Below are 20,203 nucleotides of genomic sequence, written 5' to 3'. Positions count from 1 at the left end.
CAAAGCCTAATCAAAGTATCTTCTTCCTAAGTTTCCACCAAAAAGTCCTTCCTATTTCTAAATAAAACCAAAAGCTTTTATGTAACATTAAAAATTGGATGCATTTTTATGAAAAACTTGCCCTTGATATTCTCATCACGTGCTCTTTGCACTTATCTCTCAACAAATGGGTAATGTGCAGCATGAAAGTTATACAGTTTCTGCTTCTGAGTTCTCAAATATATACAAAGGGGACTCAAGCTTTAAAGATGTACTGACTGGCTTTATGTGATTAAAAACTAGAATTCTGTCCTGAATTTGAAAAGGAAGCAAAGGTATAAAAGAACCAGTTCCTGCTCACAAGGCTCTAGATTCTTTTCATTTGGGGCACAAAGTGTGTATTACACGCTTGCAAGTGAAAGAGGCTAAAAACTGTACATTATTTATAAAACAGTATACTAACCTGAAATTTCTTTTTTTTTTTTTAATCCTAGCAATACAGAAAAAAATCCATCAATATGAAGAAAGGCAGCAGCAACTGAAGGAAGAGGTTGAGGTACTTCAGGGCTTAAACCAAACCATGTACCTTCTTCAAGAAGATAGAGACGTGAAGTCAAGTTCTACTTCAGTATCTTCTGTGTCTTCTAAGGATTACTATTCCCTAAACCAGGAATGAGGCTCAGTTGCAAGCAGGCTGCACACTGAAGGCCTGACCTGTGGAAGCCACACATCTTTAGAACTAGGCCTCTCTTGTCTCTCTTCAGTCCTCATCAACTCTTACCTGATCAACATTTCATTTGATCCTGCCTCTTATCATCTCACTTCTGCTCTCCAGTAAAATGTTTCTGAGATTCTGCTTGAGTAAACTGGATCATACCTCCCATCTCCCTCCCTCTGCACTGAAAATCCTCTGGCAGCTTCGTGCTGGTGTAGTCTCACCCCCCTCACCCCCCTCCCCCGTTCCCCCACTCCAGTGATCAACGTTGATTCTAGTAACACACAAGGTGCTCCTGGAATATAGGCTCCCCAGGGCTTTTGCTCATCTTGCTGTGAAGCCTTAGCTGCTTTTACCTTTCTCTGCCTGCTTCTCCTGCAGATCTCATTATACCATTATACCATTCCATTGGAGTACTTTTCTTTCCCATCACTTCTCAGTGTAACCCACTGTATCTTCTATCACTCCGTTATCGTACTCTGAGGGCAAAAACTCACTATTCCTGTGTGTTATTCCCAATAGATTCCCAGCACCTAGCATGGTCAATAAATGTTGAATAAATGCATAAACTGTTCTTATCCTTTGAGACTAGTTCCAGCTTATAATGACAGATATAATAAATTTGAATATTTTTACTCCATTTGTATCAAATTTACTGCTCATCACAAAGTCTGCTTTTTAAATTTATTTTCAGCCACTATCACTACATAGGCATATATCATCTTCAAAATAAACATTTACATTTATAACAATGCTTTGAACATCAGTGGAAATATGCAAGAATGAAAAACCAGGGGAACCAGGGTGGCTCAATTAGTTAAGCAGCCGACTCCTGGTTTTAGCTTGGGTCATGTTGTCAGAGTTGTGAGATGGAGCCCCACATCATGCAGAGTCTACTTGTCCCTCTCCCCACTCTCTCTCTAAAATAAACAAAATCTTAAAATTTTTTTCTCAACCTAACAATATACAATAGGATTTTTATGTACCACCACCATGTGCGATCTCTGAAAACCTCACATTCACATTTCTGATTTACCACGGTACTCTAAGATTCACAATAATGCTATATTTCGATGTCTAGACTGTAACAGTACTTTAAAAATACCCACTGAAGGAATATGGTAGAGGTGAAAAAGAACATGCCCATTCCTGTTTTAATGGCAACCTAGCTGAAATCATAATGACCGGAGGGACAAAATCTCAACCTAGTAGCTTCCAAATTCAGCTGCATATCAGAATTACCTGGGCATTTAAGAAACTACAGGATGGCCCAGAAGATGTTGAGTAGAAAAGATCCCAAACTCACCTCCTTCCCCTGCAGTGAGGCAACAACTACACATACTGTAACCCACTCTGACAACTACCTGAAGACCGGCAGAACAGGCCTTCCACAGCTAGACCTGGAGAGGAGGCCACATGAGGAGGGGTACAGACACAATCGGGAACTAAACCCCACATGGGACTCTCCACAAATGGTAGGGACATCGTGGGCACAGAGGAGTGAGGGTATCCGGCCCTACACTGGGTATCCTGGCCCCTGGGGAGGGATCCACATTGTGAAGGCAGGTTCCTAAAACATCTGGCTTTGAAATCATCAGGACTTCATTCTGGGAGTTTTAAAAACCAGTGGGGCTGACTCAGGGAGGTAAAGAGCTATAGGAAATGAGGTCTCCGCCCTTAAATACCCAGCATGCTAAATAATGGCCGAAGGCAGAGCACAGATGCAGGAGTTTGAAAAGTGCTTGGCATACACAAGTAGAGATTTACTGACTTCAGGATGTATGCCAGAGGGGCAGGGATCTGCAGACCTTTGTTCTCTGGAAGGAAAGTGTTGGCCAGTACTATTTTTCTTGCCTCCAACTCTGGCTCTCTAGGGAGCCATTTCTGACACTCTTCATCTACCTTGCTAGCTCCACATTTTTGCCTGCCCCTGTTTTCCCCTGAAAAGCCAGCCCATCCAACCACCTGCCCACAGGCACCTGCACTGCCACATGCAGTGGGGTGTTCACTTACAAACTAGTAAGGAGGTTCAATTATATATACAAAAATTATCAAGGGATACACAAAATAAAAACATGCAAAATACAACATATATAAAACATGGAAGAGGTAATAAAAATTTAGTGTGCTTTTATAATGTGTTTGAATTTAACTGACTATCAACCCAATATAGACTGCTATACACACAGGATGTTACATATGAACCCCATGGCAATCACGCACAAACCAAAAACCCATAATTAATACAAAAAAGTAAAGAAACTGGAATCCAAGCACTAAAGAAAGCCAAGAAACCACAAGGGAAAAGAGCAAGAGAAGAAGAAAGAAACAGAACTACAAAACCTAGAAAACAATTAACAAAATAGCAGTGAGTACATACCTATCAATAACTACTTTAAATGTAAATGCACTAAATGCTTCAATCACAAGATACTGAGTTAATGGGTTTTTTAAAAAAAGGTCCATTTATTAGCTGCCTATAGAAGACTCACTTCAGGTCTAAAGACATAGAGGGTGAAGGGACAGGAGAATCTACACGTTACAAATGAAAGTGGGGCAAAAAAATGAAGGTAGGTATACTCATATCGAATAAAATAGACTTTCAGGAAATGACAGATGCTGGTGAGGATGCGGAGAAAGGAACCATCCTACACTGTTGGTGGGAATGCAAGCTGGTGCAGCCACTCTGGAAAACAGCATGGAGGTTCCTCAAAAAGTTGAAAATAGAGCTATCTTATGACCCAGCAATAGCACTACTGGGTATTTACCCTAAGGATACAAATGTAGTGATCCAAAGGGGCACGTGCACCCAAATGTTTATAGCAGCAATGTCCACAATAGCCAAACTATGTCAAGAACCCAGATGCCCATCACCAGATGAATGGATAAAGAAGATGTGGTATATATACACAATGGAATACTATGCAGCCATCAAAAGAAATGAAATCTTGCCATTTGCAACGACGTGGATGGAACTAGAGGGTATTATGCTGAGCGAAATAAGTCAATCAGAGAAAGACAACTATCATTTGATCTCCCTGATATGAGGAAGTAGAGATTCAACGTGGGGGGCTTGGGGGGCAGGAAAAGAATAAAGGAAACAAGATGGGATTGGGAGGGAGACAAACCATAAGAGACTCTTAATCTCACAAAACAAACTGAGGGTTGCCGGGGGGAGGGGGGTAGGAAGAGGGGGGTGGGGTTATGGACATTGGGGAGGGTATGTGCTATGGTGAGTGCTGTGAACTGTATAAACCTGGCAATTCACAGACCTGTACCCCTGGGGCTAATAATACATTATATGTTTATTAAAAAATTAAAAAATATAATAGACTTTAAAACAAAGATTAACAAGAGACCAAGAAAGGTCATTACGTAAGGATAAATGGATCACTCCTATCAGAGGATGTAACAAGTATTTATATACCCAACACAGAAGTACCTAAACATATAAAGCAAATATTAACAGACATAAAGGGAAAAGTTGATAGTATTACAATAACAGTAGAGGGCTTTAACACCCTACTTATATCAATGGATCACTGATACAGTAAATCAGTAAGGAAACCACGGCTTCAAATGATACATGAAACCAGATGGACTTAAGAGATATAGAACAGTCCATGTAAAACTACAGAATACATGTTCAAGATCACATAATAGGCCACAAAACAAGTCTTCATAAATTTAAGAAGACTGAAATTATATCAACTGTCTATCCAACCATATGAAACTAGAAATCAATTAAAAGAGAAGTGGAAGAAACACAAACATGGCTAAATAACATGTTACTAAACATCCAATGTGTCAACATAAAAATCAACTAGAAAAAAATACCTGGAGACAAATGAAAATGGAAACACAACAATTCAAAATCTTTGGGACACAGAAAAAACACTTCTAAGAGGAACATTTATAGCAATATGGGCCTACCTCAAGAAACAAGAAAAATCTCAAACAATTTAACTCTACATCTAACAGGGCCAGAAAAAGAAGGGCGAAGTCCAAACTTAGCAAAAGAAAGAAAATAATAAAGATCAGAGCAGAAATAAATGAGATAAAGAAAAAAAAAAAAAAGATCGATGAGACTAAGAGCTGGTTCTTTGAAAAGTAAAGAAAACTAATAAAGCTTTAGCTGACTCATCAAGAAAAAAAGACTCAACAAATAAAATAAATAAATAAATAAAATAAAAAAGATTTTATTTATTTATTTAACAGACAGAGATCGCAAGTAAGCAGAAAGGCAGGCAGAGAGAGAGCTAGGGAAACAGGCTCCCTGCTCTCTCCCTGAGCAGAGAGCCCAATGTGGGGCTTGATCCCAGAACCCTGGGATCATGACCTGAGCTGAAGGCACAGGCTTTAACCCACTGAGCCACCCAGGCACCCCATCTACCAAACATTTAAAAAAAGAGGTAATAACACTCTTTAAACTAGTCAAAAAACAAAAACAAAACCAAAAATACAGAGGAAGGAATGCTTCCAAACTCATTTTATAAGGCCAGCATTATCCTAATACCAAAATCAGACAAGAATGCCACAAGAAAAGTATAAGCCAGTATCTCTGATAAATGTAGTTGCAAATAAAACATTAGCAAACCAAATTTAAAAATACATGAAAAGGATCATTCACCACAAGCAGTGGAATTTATTCCAGGGATGCAAGGATGGTTCAATACACTCAAATTAATCAGCAAGATATATACTACCAAAATCAAGGATAAAATCATTCAAAAGATCTAAAAAAAGCATCTGACAAAATTCAACATCCACTCATGATAAACATTCTTAACAAAGTGGGTACAGAGGTAACATACCTCAGTATTATATAGGTCATATAGGACAAACCCACAGCTAACATCCTACTCAGGTGAAAAACTAAAAGCTTTTCCCCTAAGATCAGGAACAAGACAAGGATGTTCACTCTCATGACCATTTTTCAACACAGCACGATAAATCCTTGCCATAGCAATCAGATTTTTTAAAAATTTAAAAAATGTCTAAGTTGGTGAGGAGGAAGTAAAACTGTCACCATTTGCAGATGACATGACACTATATAGAGAAAACCCTAAAGACCCCACCAAAAAATATTAGAATAAATGAATTCCGTAAAGTTGTGGGAGGTAAAAAACAGTATACAGAAATCTGCTGCATTTCTATATACTTAGTAACAAAAGAGCAGGAAGGGAAATTAAGAAAATAATAACATTTACAAATGCATAATAAAGAATAAGATACTTAGGACTATATTTAACAAAAGAGGTTGAAGACCTATACTCTAAAAACTCAGTAAGACAACACAAATAAATGGCAAGATATACCATGCTCATGCACTGGAAGAATAAATATTGTTAAAATATCCATACTATCCAAAGCAATCTACAGATTTTTTTTTTAAGATTTTTTATTTATTTATTGTCAGAGAGAGAGCACAAGCAGGCAGAGTTGCAGGTAGAGGCAGAGAGAGAAAGCAGGCTCCCTGATGGACTAGGAGACTGATGCGGGACTCGATCGCAGGACCCTGGGATCATGACCTGAGCTGAAAGCAGCGGCTTAACCGACTGAACCACCCAGGCATCCCAGCAATCTGCAGATTTAATGCAATCCCAGTCAAAATACTAATAGTATCTTTCACAGAACTAGAACAAATAACTCTAAAATGTGTATGGAACCACAAAAGACAAAAACAGCCACAAAAGACCCCAAATAGCCAAAGCAATCTTGAGGAAGAACAACAAAGCTGGAGGTAGCACAAACCAATATTTCAAACTATACTACAGAGTTACCATATTCAAACAGTACTGGCACAAACACAATGCAATGGAACTGACAGACCAGAAATAAACCCATGCCCTTATGGTCTGCCAATCTACAACAAAGGAGGCGAAAATATAATGGGGGAAAAGATAGACTCTTAAAAAATGATGTTGGGAAAACCTTACAAAGAATAAAACTGGGCCACTTTCTCACAACACACATAAAAATAAACTTAAAATGGATTAAAGTCCTAAATGTGAAACCAGGAACCATAAAACTAGAAGAGAACATAGTAATCTCTGGGACATTATTTTTCTGGCTGTGTCTCCACAGACAAGGGAAACAAAAGCAAAAATAAACTAATGGGACTACATCAGACTAAGAGCTTTTGCACTGCAAAGGAAATCATCAGCAACGTGAAAAAGCAAGCGACTGAATGGAAGAAGATATTTGCAAATGATATCTCTGATAAGGGGTTAATATCCAAATAACACCAAAAAGACAAATAATCTGATGGAAAAATGGGCAGAGGACCTGCATAGACACTTTTCCAAAGAAGACGTACAGATGGCCAACAGACACATGAAGAGATGCTCACCCTGACTCAGCATCCGGGAAATGCAAATCAGAATCACAATGTGGTATCACCTCTCCCCTGCCAGCGGGGCTAGTGTCCAAAAGACTAAGTGCGAGCCAAGTGCTGGTGAGGAGGTGGAGGAAAAGGAATCCTCACAAACTGCTGGCGGGAATGTAAATGGGTGCAGCCACTGTGGAAAACAGGATGGAGGTCCCTCCAACAACTAAAAATAAAAGTACCATACAATCCAGTAATTCCACTGCTGGCAATTTACCCAAGGAAAACTAAAACACTAATTTCAAAAGATGTATGCACCCTATGCTTATCGCAGCATAATGTACTGAGCTATGAAGGTCACCTAAGTATCCATCAACAGATAAATGATGGACAAATCAGATATAATACATACATGTGTGTGAGTGCATGTGTGCAAGCACATGCACTCACACACATGTGCACATGCAAAAGTGCGGGAGCATGCGCGCGCGCACACACTCTCTCTCTCTCTCTCTCCCTCACAGAGGAATAGTACTCAGCCATAAAAAAGAATGAAACCTTGTCATTTGGAACAACATGGATGGACCTAGAGGCTATTACGTTAGGTGGAATAAGAGAAAGAGAAATATCATATCATTTCACTTATATGTGGAAACTAAAAAAACAAAAACAAACAAGAATAACAGAAAAGAGAAAGAGCCTCATGGAAAACAAATTAATGGTTGCCAGAGGGGAGAGGGGGTGGGAGACAAGCAAAACAAGTGTTGAGGATTAAGAGGTATAAATTTCCAGTTATAGAATAAGTTATGGGGATCATGAGTACAGCAGAGGGAATACAGTCAATAGTATTGTAATTACTGCGTGATAATAGATGGAAACTACATTTATCACGGTGAGCATTTCATAATGCATGTAACTGTCAAATTACTTGTTGAAAACCAGATTAACATCAATTATACTTCAGTTTAAAAAAAAAAAACCACTGAATCATACATTTAAAAAATGGTTAAAATGGTAGATTTATGTATGTTTTACCACAAAAAGAGAATTCTAGAAGTAAAACCAGACACCAAGAATCCATTCCAGATGCACTGAATATTCTCCTGGTCTAACTGATTATTGTAACTTGGACTTCCTCCCCTGATGGTACATCTTAGAGCAAAACTTACCTGAGTTTTAATGTCACTTAAAAGAAAACCTCTGTCCCTCACTTTACCTTCAACTTTAATCTGTCTTTCTACCATGGTAGGTAACCTGGCACAATGGAGCAATTTGTGTTTGACGGTCATCAAGTAGGCAAATATTTGGCAAACTATCGAAACAGACCCAGGTTTGTACTTGCTATGGCACTTCCTGCTGAGAAACTTCCATCACATTAATCAATCTACCTGCCTGCCTTGTGGGCACTGAAAAAGAAAATAAGTGAAAAACAGGACACAGTCTCTGGCACCATAGGAAATAAATGTAGAGAGACACACACACACACTCCTCGCCCACATTTCCTTCTAATGGGCCCTGGATTATGTTCTCCATTTTAAACAACTAGCCTAGGGTAAATTCTGGAAGGCTCATCAGCTCCCACCTCCAAGCTTTTGCTTGTGTCACTTGCCTGCTATTTTGGAATGAGCAAGAAGGACATTTCATCTTTCCCCACCCTGCACAAACATGACCTTTGGAGCATCTACTTTTCATATTAACCCATTTTCTCTCACTACCTATTATGAAAAGTTGCTTATAGATATGTTTTTGTGTTAATTCCTAAACTTCTCTCTCCTCTCTAATAACGTATATGTTCCTTGAGAACAGGGACTATGTATGTCCTTCCCTTCGTTTATAAGTACAAGATCCAGATATATTTTTCTGCTATGACAGTTCAATTGTATTATCTTTCAGTGGGAATAAAACTAGATTTCTCTGGGGAAGGGGACACAACTGAGAAACAGGTGACATATTCATTGTGGTACCTATTTTTAGCTTAACACCCCTAAGAATCACTGTACTGATTAGTGGCAAAAAAAAAAAAAAAGGTAACATGAAATTGACCATGCTAACCAAGTTCAAGTGCACAGCTCAGCAGCATGAGCACATTCACCCTGCTGGGTGGTCATCACCACATCTACCTCCAGAACTCTTTACATCTTGCAAAACTGAAACTCTGTATCCATTAAACATTGACTCTTCAAGTCCTCTCTCCTACCTCCAAACTGGCAACTAGTGCTCTGCTTTCTGTCTCAGAGAATCTGGCCACTGTTTTCATTACCTCCCATAGCTGGGCCATTCAGCATCTGTCCTTCTGTGACTTCACTCAGCATAATGTCCTCAAGGTTGGTCCGGGCTGCACCACGGGAGAACTTCCTTCCTTTTTAAGGCTGCACGTTACTGATTTTTGAGGGGGAAAAACAACCCTACACATATGTCTTAACAGATTATTTATTAACATGTCATTCTAAACATTACATAAATACAGCCTATATACTAGAGTATCAAACATTGTTCCAGTAAGAATTTCAAGATTACATTTAGGGCTATCTTAAGAAATATGAATACTTTGGCTTTCATTATTACATCAGATGAAAAAAACAATTCAAAGAACAGTTTTCATTTCCTGCTACAATTAACAATAAAACCAAGTAGAAAAATAAGAGTGTATTAAAAAAAAAAGATACTCAAGTACTTTTCAAAGGACTTATTCCCATTTTCTTCACTACATACATACTCATACAAATTACTCAGTAATCTACTATGAGGAGTGGTTCTTCACCTATATAAGGAACTTCAGTAAATACTTGTTGAATGAGAGATCACTCTACGGAAATTTATCTACTACTTTAATTTGTGCTTTTTTTTTTAAATTTTTTTTCAAGTAAGAGCGTAAACATACTGAAGTTCTTGTTTGTCCAGATCATAAGCCTACAGAACAGTGATTGTTACAAACACTACCCATCATAGCTAATAATCAAATTAATGTGCATTTATCAACCTAGTAAGAAAAATTCTATCATGTTGCAGAACTAATTCTAATCTGATAATTGATTGGACTTCAATCACCTGCGACATGGTCAAGAAAAGGCTTGTCATTATCTCACTTATCAGTGAACTATCTTTGAGCCCTCACTCCCACCCAACCCCCACCCCCACATCGAAACATTGCTAAAAATAGCAGCTGCAGCATATCTTCTCCCTCCTGTTAATTCGGCTCTGAAAATGTATTTAGGCTCCAAGTTCAGATGAGGGAACCTCCAAGCAGGAAAGAATTCACTAGGGCGCGCCCGCAAATGGAAATGAGTCCATGGGCCAGAGAGCAGAACGAAGCTTTGTTCTCACAGCAAGCTCAACAGACATACATGATAAAACCCAGAGATGAACACTCTTCCTCCCAAAATCACGTTTCATAAGCTGACCGAAACAAAACCAAACACAAAACCAAACTGAAAGACCCTTTTAAGTAGGATCTTTTCAGGAAAACCATAATTTTGATCCTTTTTTGAAGTTAAATTGTGCTAAATATTATACCTAACACAATTAAAAGCTGAAGAAGTCTAAAATGAAAGCCACTGAGATTACAAATAAGCGAATTTTGTGATACTCGGCCTGGAAAAAAGAGCTAAAACAAATTCCAAGAAGTCCTGCCAGAAAGGTGGTTTTAAGAACCACTTCTGAGTCTGATGTAGCAGATCTGATGATCTAGCTGCCATGATTTAGGAAGGCCAGACAGAGTATACGAGCATGCCATTACTTTCCTCTTATGATGAGCATTTACAGGGGGAAATGATGGAAGGAGCAATTTTAACTTCAGTTCTCGGACTTTGTCTTAATAAAACAAAACACTGTTGGATAGTAGTGGAGATTCTAATTTATAAAATATTGACCTTTGTCCAAACAAAATTTCTTTCATGATCAAGTTTTCACAGGTAGTCCTAAATTACTACTCTTTCTGTGCTTAAGTCTTTAGAGAAGTCTTGGCCTAGAAGTTTATCTTTACATGATCAGCATCTCAATAGGGATAACTTATATTAAACAGATTACTATTTTTGAAACACCATGAAATTTAAAAAGGTCCTCAGTAGTGCAAATACAAAAGCCTCAAACTATCTTAACTATGCCTTCACAGTATGGCTACTGAAATAGCAACTAATGCAGCATTTCAACGAGCCCCAAAGTCAGCATCTTTAATTCACGGTGGGGCCTCTATGACTATCCCACAATTCACAGACTGTCCCAATTCCTGGTGTCAAAGGGTTGTCAATATGTGAAACAGAAGAATTACCACAGATTTTCCCTTTCCAAGTTCATAAGTTCCTCTAATCAGAAACAAAACAAAAAAACAACCAGCTGAACTTTCACCCCTTTCAAAATAATTCCAGCCAAATTAAGGTCACATTTAAAATCTACATATCTGGAAACAAGAGTTGTTTAAAACGGGTTCAGGAAAGCTGTACATCCTTCATATATTCCTACACAGAGAACTGTGTCTCAGAAATGGGGGGAAAAAAAAAAAAACACCTGATGGGTTTTTTACCTGCAAAATTACATCACCCGCAGAGCACAAAGGATGCACCATCGCCCATACCCCCGGGCACTCACAAAACCCAGCAGCCTTGGGCTTCAGTTCTTAAATGCTCCACATTTACTGGCTTTAGCAATGAATTCCTTTAGCAGAGGGCCATCCATTTGCCAAAATGCTGCAGTCTGTGTAACTTCTGTCAAATGATTGATGCAAAACTTAAAGCAGAATTCTTCTAAATCCTGGACACACACAACAAAAATAAAAACAAGAAGAGGCCTTTTTTTATTAACTTTGATCGAATTACTTCTATCCAAACCCTCATCCCAAATCTTTCACCCTCCCCTAGAAAAGATATTTGAGGCCAGAAACCTCAAACTATGCAAACAAGTGACCATAGGTAGGTCTCAGAAAAGCACACACTATTTAGCCAAAACATAGTGAAAGCAGTAATTCCACTACCTCAAGTCTGACTCTTCAAAACACACACCATTCACTCAGCCTATGGGCAACAGCTTCTGCAAGGCTACCACACAGTCTCGTCCCACGCAGACTTCATCCTGAGCAGTTGAAAGCATACACCTAAAACTAGTACAATAATGCTGGCCTATTATTCTTCAATAATAATTAAAAACAAAGCTGAAAGCAACTTCAGTCCATCATATGTTTTACCACAGTCAAGAAGTCTGAAAAAAAGAATTAAGACTTAGCTTAAAGAAGGTTTTAAGAAACAAAAAAGTGATAAAGAGATGACTTCAAGAGACACATTAAAAAAGAAAAAAATTCCAAAGACCTTAAGTCCACTTTTATGCTCTCCTAGATAAAATGTCGTCATTCTTAAAGCCATAAGGAATAATACACTACAGTTCCCGGAAAACTAATTTCTCAGATGGTCAATCCAGAGAAGAATATTCACAGACTGGAGTTTTCAGTCAGACGAACGAAGTAACCAGCTACCAACACTCAGAAGGAAAGTAATACACACAAGTGGCAAACCGGAGCAACTTAAAAACCTATTTGCGCCAATGATAATACAGTCTTTCATCCGCAGCAAAATGGCTACTATGTTTGTTCCTTTAAACACTAGAACATATATTTAGTAAATCAGTTAGGCACTGGAATGTATACAAAGTCTAAATATATAACAGCAAATCACACCGAAAGCACTTATCACAAATACCTTAATTTTTTTTTTTTTTAACTTTGCAAGCTGCACTGAAGGTCAATACTCAGGGTTCTATCAAACCAGGAACTCAACATTTAAACTGCAGTGTCTTGGTTTCAAGTTTCCAGATACTGTCAAATGAGAATTTCAGGCAGGGTGGGGAAGGGCACACCCAAACACAGAGTCACATCCCTTTCTACTGGCTCAGTGCAGTGCCCTACAAACAAATGCTTCCTTCTTTTAAGGGTCCCTGAATGAGGTTCCTGTCAGTCATATCACCAGTAAGAGATAAACCATCTCTATGTGTATTAGTCAGTTGCTGCCAGAGTTTTGTTTTCTAGATAATTCACAATGCATTTAAAATATCAGCACATGGGCGCCTGGGTGGCTCAGTGGGTTAAGCCGCTGCCTTCGGCTCAGGTCAAGATCTCAGGGTCCTGGGATCGAGTCCCACATCGGGCTCTCTGCTCGGCTGCTCGACAGGGAGCCTGTTTCCCTCTCTCTCTCTCTCTGCCAGCCTCTCTATCTACCTGTGATCTCTCTCTGTCAAATAAATAAATAAAATCTTTAAAAAAAAAAAATAAATAAAAAATAAAATAAAATATCAGCACAATCTTTTCATCAGTGCTTTTTTATAAGAGAGTCCCCGTGGGCTGAAGTACAGGTAAATGTTCTGTGTATTATAATAAACTAAAATGTTAAACTATATGAGGCGCCTGGGTGGCTCAGTGGGTTAAAGCCTCTGCCTTTGGCTCAGGTCATGATCCCAGAGTCCTGGGATCGAGCCCCGCATCAGGCTCTCTGCTCCGCAGGGAGCCTGCTTTCCCCTCTCTCTGCCTGCCTCTCTGCTTACGTGTGATCTCTGTCAAATAAATAAATAAAATCTTTAAAAAAATAAAATAAAAAATAAAATGTTAAACTATATAAAACATTCCCTCTCACATTACTATTAAAGAGAAAGCCCTACTCCTGGTATTACAACCCAATGATTAAGAAACAGCTTTAGGGACTAAATTATATTCCACAAGGAGATAAAAGTCATTTTAATCTTATTTATCAAAAATAGAACACTAGTCGGGACGCCTGAGTGGCTCAGTTGGTTAAGCGGTTGCCTTCTGTTCAGGTCATGATCCCATGATCCCCCTTGCTCAGCAGGAAGCCTGCTTCTCCCTCTGTCTCCCTGTGCTCACTCTCATGGGGGGGGGGGGGAGAACACTAGTGTTTCTACATATAATTTAGGAAGAAATAACAAGTCATAAGCTCAGAAAGTTCTTCAAACCATGCAATGTATCAGATAAGGATCTTTAAATACTAACTTTTAATCACATAATTTCAAATTCAAAGAATTCAAAGAAGACTGCACTAAATTCTGGCATTGTAAAACCTGTCAGTTCTCTGCCCACAAATCTGGAATTCAAGCTCTTTTGAGTACACGTGAAAAAATGAGTTTACCCAGTTTACTAATTATACAGAGATGATCTTGGGTATAAACTTTAAGAACTTTTATGTAGTACAGTATACAAAGGGTGCCTCTAATTTCAAATCACTGCATACATTTGCGAAACTAGCTCTATCAAACTGCCTTCCCTTCCCCTCCAACCAGTTTGAATTGGTTCAGTAACTTAGTATTCAAAAAATGTTCTGCAGTTTCAAACACTGAAAGTTGAACTAGAGAACCCTGAAAATTATCTAAATCTGGGTTATTGAAGTAAGTGCCATTTAACTGCTGAATCCTGCTTAAGGCAGTTCTATGGAAAAGGAAGCACTGAATGCACTTGGAAAGAGAAACTGTTTGCAAGTTCATTTGCATGAAGCAGAGAGGCATAGCAACGCAATTCACTCAACAGCCAATGCTCTGAGTCAGCTTGTCTTTGAGGTGTAAATGAGATATTTTCCTGGTTAATTCTTAAATATTTGAAGAACCTACATAATCTGTTTGCTCATTCTGCAAATGATCACATTTTCAATACCCAAAAAAGAAAATTCAACTCCTACCCAACTAATAAGGTAACTATAACAAGAGTGCCGGGCTTTATATAAAACATTTCCAAGAAGAACAAGAAGGCATCACCTGACCAGTAGATGAAAAAAGTTCATAACAGGGGTGCACCTGGGTGGCTCAGGCCATGATTCCAGGGTCCTGAGATAGAGCCCCACATCAGGCTCCCTGCTCAGCAGCAGGAAGCCTGCTTCTTCCTCTCCCGTTCCCCCTGGTTGTGTTCCCTCTTGCTGTGTCTGTCAAATAAATAAATAAAATCTTAAAAAAAAAATTCATAACAGATTGGAGCATCTTCTTAAGGCCCATGGAATACAGAAGTGGGAAAGGGTGCAAAATCAGGGGCTCTAAAACGATATTCTTGGTATTGCAGAAACTAAATCCCTTACTTATGACATTTTATGGTGAAATTATTATAAAGTGGTTCTAAGGCAAATGAGATAAAATACTAGATTTGTTGTAATCAGCAAGAAAGCTCAAAATATACTGCTATTCTGAAACAGTTTATAAATTCATTCCAAATTTTTAAAATTATTCCAATAACTTTTATATTCTGAAAATAATTTGTTTTTCCTTCCCACAGATTTTCTTTGTAACAAAGTAAAACACAGACAGTTGATGGTCTTAATATCCCCATTTTTAAAAATGCTACTGCAGCCTAAATGAACTTCACCAGTCCTAAATTCCCCAAAGCTAAAATAACTGAATGCTAAGAATTTTATTGACGGCCACTTGGCCAGGGTGAGACAGGTTGTGTATGGGTCACAAGCCAACCTTGAGACACATTCCAGATGGCAAGACTGTGAACCACACCTACTTCTGTCCAAACTTGTTGTTAAAGTAGTAACAAAACTCTAAAACTGTAAATTCAGTATTTTATAGTATATATCAGGTACAAAATATTCCAGATTAAAGGGGTCTTTGGTTTGGTTTTTTAGAATGTACTTAAATGTCTTACTACATACGACAAAATATAGAAAGGTACTTTGTCCCACTAACCAAAAAATATTTTATAGTCTACTGATGATGGAAAACTTTTAATTTCAGAAAGAAAAAAATGCTGACCATCAGCCTTTAGCACAAAAATTTTCAATACCAATATCCCAAACCAATTTTGGAATTAGATTCCTGGCCTTATTTTTATGACTTCCCAACAATAGCAAAATCTTAGGATGAAGTTGCTCACCAAGTAGGATTTTCTGGAAAGTGCTGTACTTTTGTTCCTAACTATTTCTCCTAATGTTCAAATATAAACAGAAAACAAAAATCTCATGAAGACCGTATAAATAGAAACATTTCAAAATTCCTGTGATGAGCTATAGAACTATCTCGATACAGTGTTTCATTCACATCTTCTCCCTTGATGGCAATGTTCATTTGGGTTTGTACTAAAGGAATATGGAAGTGCTCCTGTGCCAAGTCGTTCCTCAGCTAAAACTTGGAGAAAGTTTGACAATGCACTCACAATGTGACAGCTCCACCACAAGCAGCTTACTTTTAAAAAAAACTTCCTAACTACTGAGTCAATATATTTTTGTTGCTTTTATGTGTGTATATTTGCTTGGACATTATCTTGTCAAATGGGGTACAGAGGAACTGCAGGAACTTACAGAAAAGAGAAAAAAATAGAAGAAGCCCATAGACTCCATCTTCCTAGCATCTGAACCATAGGATGAAGGAAAAGTCAGATGGTCTCAAGTGGAGCTTCTGAAAGTCAGTCAATTTTCTGGCAGTTAATTTCCAAACTGACTTAATATAGAAGCTTCCCATCAACTAATAAACAAAGTGAGTGGGTTTTATTTTTATATTCTAAACACTTCATTTGGGGTTCCTGGGTGGCTTAGTCATTATGAAGTGTTTGCCTTTGGCTCAGGTCATGATCCCAGATCCTGGGATCAGCCCCACATCCGGCTCCCTGCTCAGCGGGGAGCCTGTTTTTCCCTCTCCCACTCCCCCTGCTTGTGTTCCCTCTCTCACTGTGTCTCTGTCAAATAAATAAATACAGTCTTTAAAAAAAAAAAAAAAAGAAACAAAGATAAAGAAACATTTTATTTACTTACTACATTCTACACCATTAAGGAAATATAATGTAAAAGTATATTAGTCAATTACAGAACTCCTATAAGAATCTTTAAAAAAAAAAAAATAGCCTAGAAAGAAAGAGGTGATTCTCATTTTTGTCTTCTATTTTCTAATTTTTCTACATTGAATATATAATATTTGTGGGGTTGGTTTTTTTTTTTTTCGTTTTCTAAAAAGTACACCTTCGTGGTGAGGTATTTCAAATATATTTGTTCATTCATTTAATTCAACATACTTTTTTTTTTTTTTTTTATCAGAGAGAAAGAGCACAAGTAGGCAGAGTGGCAGGCAGAGGCAGAGAGAGAAACAGGCTTCCCACTGAGCAAAGAGCCCAATGCAGTACTCAATCCCAGGACAATGGAATCGTGACCTGAGCCGAAGGCAGCTTAACCAACTGAGCCACCTAGGTGCCCAATCAACATACACTCTTGAGTGCCAAACCAAATGCCCATACTGTGACAGACTCTAGGGAATCACATATATTTTCAGTCTCAAGGAAGGGACAGTATTTCATGTGTCTATACTTAGTATGAGAAAAACAAAAACTAGTAATAAAAAAAAATTTCCAGGGGCACCTGGGTGGCTCAGTGGGTTGGAGCCTCTGCCTTCAGCTTGGGACAATATCCCAGGGTTCTGGGATCGAGTCCCACATCGGACTCTCTGCTCGGTGGGGAGCCTGCTTCCTCCTCTCTCTCTCCCTGCTTCTCTGCCTACTTGTGATCTCTGTCTGTCAAATAAATAGATAAAAATCTTAAAAAAAAAAATTTCCAGCTGGCATGGTTCTACCTGTGACCTTTGGGGGTAGGTGAGAAAGAAATTTCTAGTACCTAGAGCTGAGATGTTTGCCTCTGCCCAGATGTTCTAACTGGCTTCAGTTAGCACTATCCTAATCCCAGGAATAGGGAACTCATTAGCTGTGAAGGAGTAGGGGGGAGACACAGAGAAGATGTTAAAGTCAATTAAAAAGTGGACAGAACAAGCATCAACCAATTTAAAATTATATCACTGGGTAGAATGCAACCCAAAGAAATAGCACTTCCAATAAAGAAGTTCATGGTGTCACAGAAAAGATAGAAAAAAATCTATACTTCCATTTCCTATTAGATATAATTTACTTTGATCATCATACCATCTGTTGCCAGACCACAGACCTAAGTAAGCTATTTGAAATTATTAAATATTTATAATCAAAATCTCAAATAAAAATAGGACACATTTTAAAAATACAAGACGTAATGGTGCATTCTGACCCCTAAGTGTGATAAAGATGAAATCTGTCTTCCACCACACTGCCAAGGCCATGGTTATAGACCTCCGTGGGTATTTGGTAAATCCTGATACCAGGTTCTCTGCCTGTCAAATGATGACAAAATACCTCTAAGAAGAGCTAACTGTGTCACTAAAGTGTATACTTTATTTTTTTTTTAAGATTTATTTATTTATTTATTTGACAGAGAGATCACAAGTAGACAGAGAGGCAGGCAGAGAGAGAGAGAGAGAAGCAGGCTCCCTGATGAGCAGAGAGCCCGACAAGGGACTCGATCCCAGGACCCCGAGATCATGACCTGAGCCGAAGGCAGCGGCTTAACCCACTGAGCCACCCAGGCGCCCTAAAGTGTATACTTTAACTGGACATCTTAAACTCTCAGTGTACTGCTCTCTACCTTTATTCTCTATAAATTTATAAAACCAACCAGACCAGCCTTAAGTTCACTAATTATCCTTAATGCACCCTTCAGGTAGTACCATATTCATTCAGTTCCACAAACATTTATTACCCAGTACCTACTATGTGCCAGGCACTACAGGGTACAGAGATGAATAAGAACCAGTTTCTGCCTATGAGCAGCTTACAGTCTGATGACACTTTGGTTCTTAACTTCAAGAAAACACACTAAACGCAAATTTCAGACTCCCCAAACCCCGTTCATTCATAGATTCTCTAGAGATCCATGAATCCTAGATTAAGAATTCAATCCAGTGCAAAATCAACCATTCACAACCAAACACACAAACAAAAAGAGCCCAGACTGAGTTCTTCACACATGAATGAGTTATAATTAGACAAAGATAGAATTTCAGAGCATACACAGATAGGAATCATACAGCATCTTTGGCTGAAAACAGGGTAGAGTTAGAGAGATAGCAAAGTGGGTTTTGAAAAATATATATATATGCTGACCTTGAGAAACCCCCGAAACTACAATATGGCGTCAGTCCAACTGGGTAGGACACTTTCTATTTCGACCCACAGTAGAGCTGCTTGGACTTCAGTTAGTTTCTTTTCTTAGTTAAAAATGAAAGAAGAACAGCCATTTTTGAAACTATGAACACAGAATAAACAAGGCAGGCCAGCTTTCAGTTTTTGGGGATCGGTCAGTTCATGGATTCCCTAAATAGAAGTGAAATTACTCCTTTTCCTTGTCTCATGCAAGAAAAGCAGGGGGCAGGCCATGGGGAGCCGGAGGAGGTGGTTTCTGTTTTTTATTTTATGTTACCTCTGCATCATATCTGACTGCAGCAGAGAACAGTGAAAAGGCATTCTCCACTGTAATTCCACGTTTGATAATGTGCTGACAAAGCTTTCTCAGTCGGTTTTCACAATAAGATGTGGCCAAGTCCAAAAGACCTAGAAGCAAAAAGTATGGAAGGCTTAATTAAGTTTACGATAATTTCCCATAATTTATAAACATACATAATTTATTTCGGTGAAAAGAGTTATGTGGATAAATCAACAGAAGTTTCTTAGTGAATAACACTTTAAATTTTATTAAATAAATCCTCTTTTTCACTCCCTACCTCCCCCACCCCCAAACAGACCTCTCCTCCACTCACTTTATGCATCTTCTTCTACAGTACAAAGGAAGGGGAATAAATAGAATTACCCCCTCATTTTACTTCTGAGATGAGATGTTATTTGCATTAGCAATGTATACTTCAGTATTAATAGATGAAAATAAGTCCACAGTTATAAATAAATGTATCCATAATTATTAACCATCATTACTATACAACACTGTTTTTAAAGACATTTATCTTCAAATATTGTCTAAAACCAGTCAACCTGACCCTTTTTAAACTTCAGCACTGTAAGACCACAAGAGAGTTGTGTGACCATGTGGCTTGGCCTGTCCCACGGGCTGAGGTACCTATAGCATCTTCGGGCGGCAGGTCCACTGTGTCTGTGTAGAGGTACTGGAGAAAGGCACGGTACACTGGGTAGGAAAACTGGTCTATTTCTATCACCTCCTTCATATCCTCATTCCAGTAAGATTGGAACATGGACCGAAAGTGCTCACACCTAAAGAGAACACAGAAAATTACCTATGAAGTTGCTGCGGTCAGGTAAGTATTACAGGTCTCCTGAACTATTCCTATCCTTGGACCCATACACCCCAGGATCACGGATTTGCAGCTAGCAAAGGCTTCACATT

At 38.5% G+C, this 20,203-nt stretch overlaps 2 protein-coding genes across 13 annotated transcripts in view; one reads left to right on the top strand and one right to left on the bottom strand.

Annotated features, from left to right (window-relative positions):
• LOC309849217 (histone-lysine N-methyltransferase SETDB2-like) overlaps positions 1-1,334 on the top strand; it is a 93,351-nt gene extending 92,017 nt beyond the window's left edge. The window contains exon 23 of the mRNA XM_082701521.1: positions 474-1,334. Coding sequence (XP_082557647.1) covers positions 474-655 — 182 coding nt within the window. The 3' untranslated portion in view covers positions 656-1,334. The remainder of the gene's footprint in view (positions 1-473) is intronic.
• Positions 1,335-9,438: 8,104 nt separating this feature from the next.
• The window catches only part of RCBTB1 (RCC1 and BTB domain containing protein 1), a gene marked incomplete at its 3' end in the record, with an annotated part of 53,489 nt that continues 42,724 nt past the window's right edge, over positions 9,439-20,203 (bottom strand). For 5 of the 12 annotated variants that reach the window (XM_082701539.1, XM_082701541.1, XM_082701538.1 and 2 more), the window contains 3 exons: positions 19,919-20,070; positions 19,268-19,398; positions 9,439-11,768 (listed from right to left, as the gene is read on the bottom strand). In XM_082701539.1, coding sequence (XP_082557665.1) covers positions 11,628-11,768; positions 19,268-19,398; positions 19,919-20,070 — 424 coding nt within the window. Of the gene's footprint in view, positions 11,769-14,762; positions 14,927-19,258; positions 19,399-19,918; positions 20,071-20,203 lie in introns of those variants that run through there. The other 7 variants (XM_082701537.1, XM_082701532.1, XM_082701542.1 and 4 more) reach the window with 3 other exon arrangements.

Source organism: Mustela nivalis (assembly GCF_964662115.1).
Source record: "Mustela nivalis genome assembly, chromosome: 15".
Classification (NCBI taxonomy): domain Eukaryota; kingdom Metazoa; phylum Chordata; class Mammalia; order Carnivora; family Mustelidae; genus Mustela; species Mustela nivalis.
The sequence above is the reverse complement of the archived record's forward strand: the minus strand, read 5'-3'. Positions and strand labels throughout refer to the sequence as shown.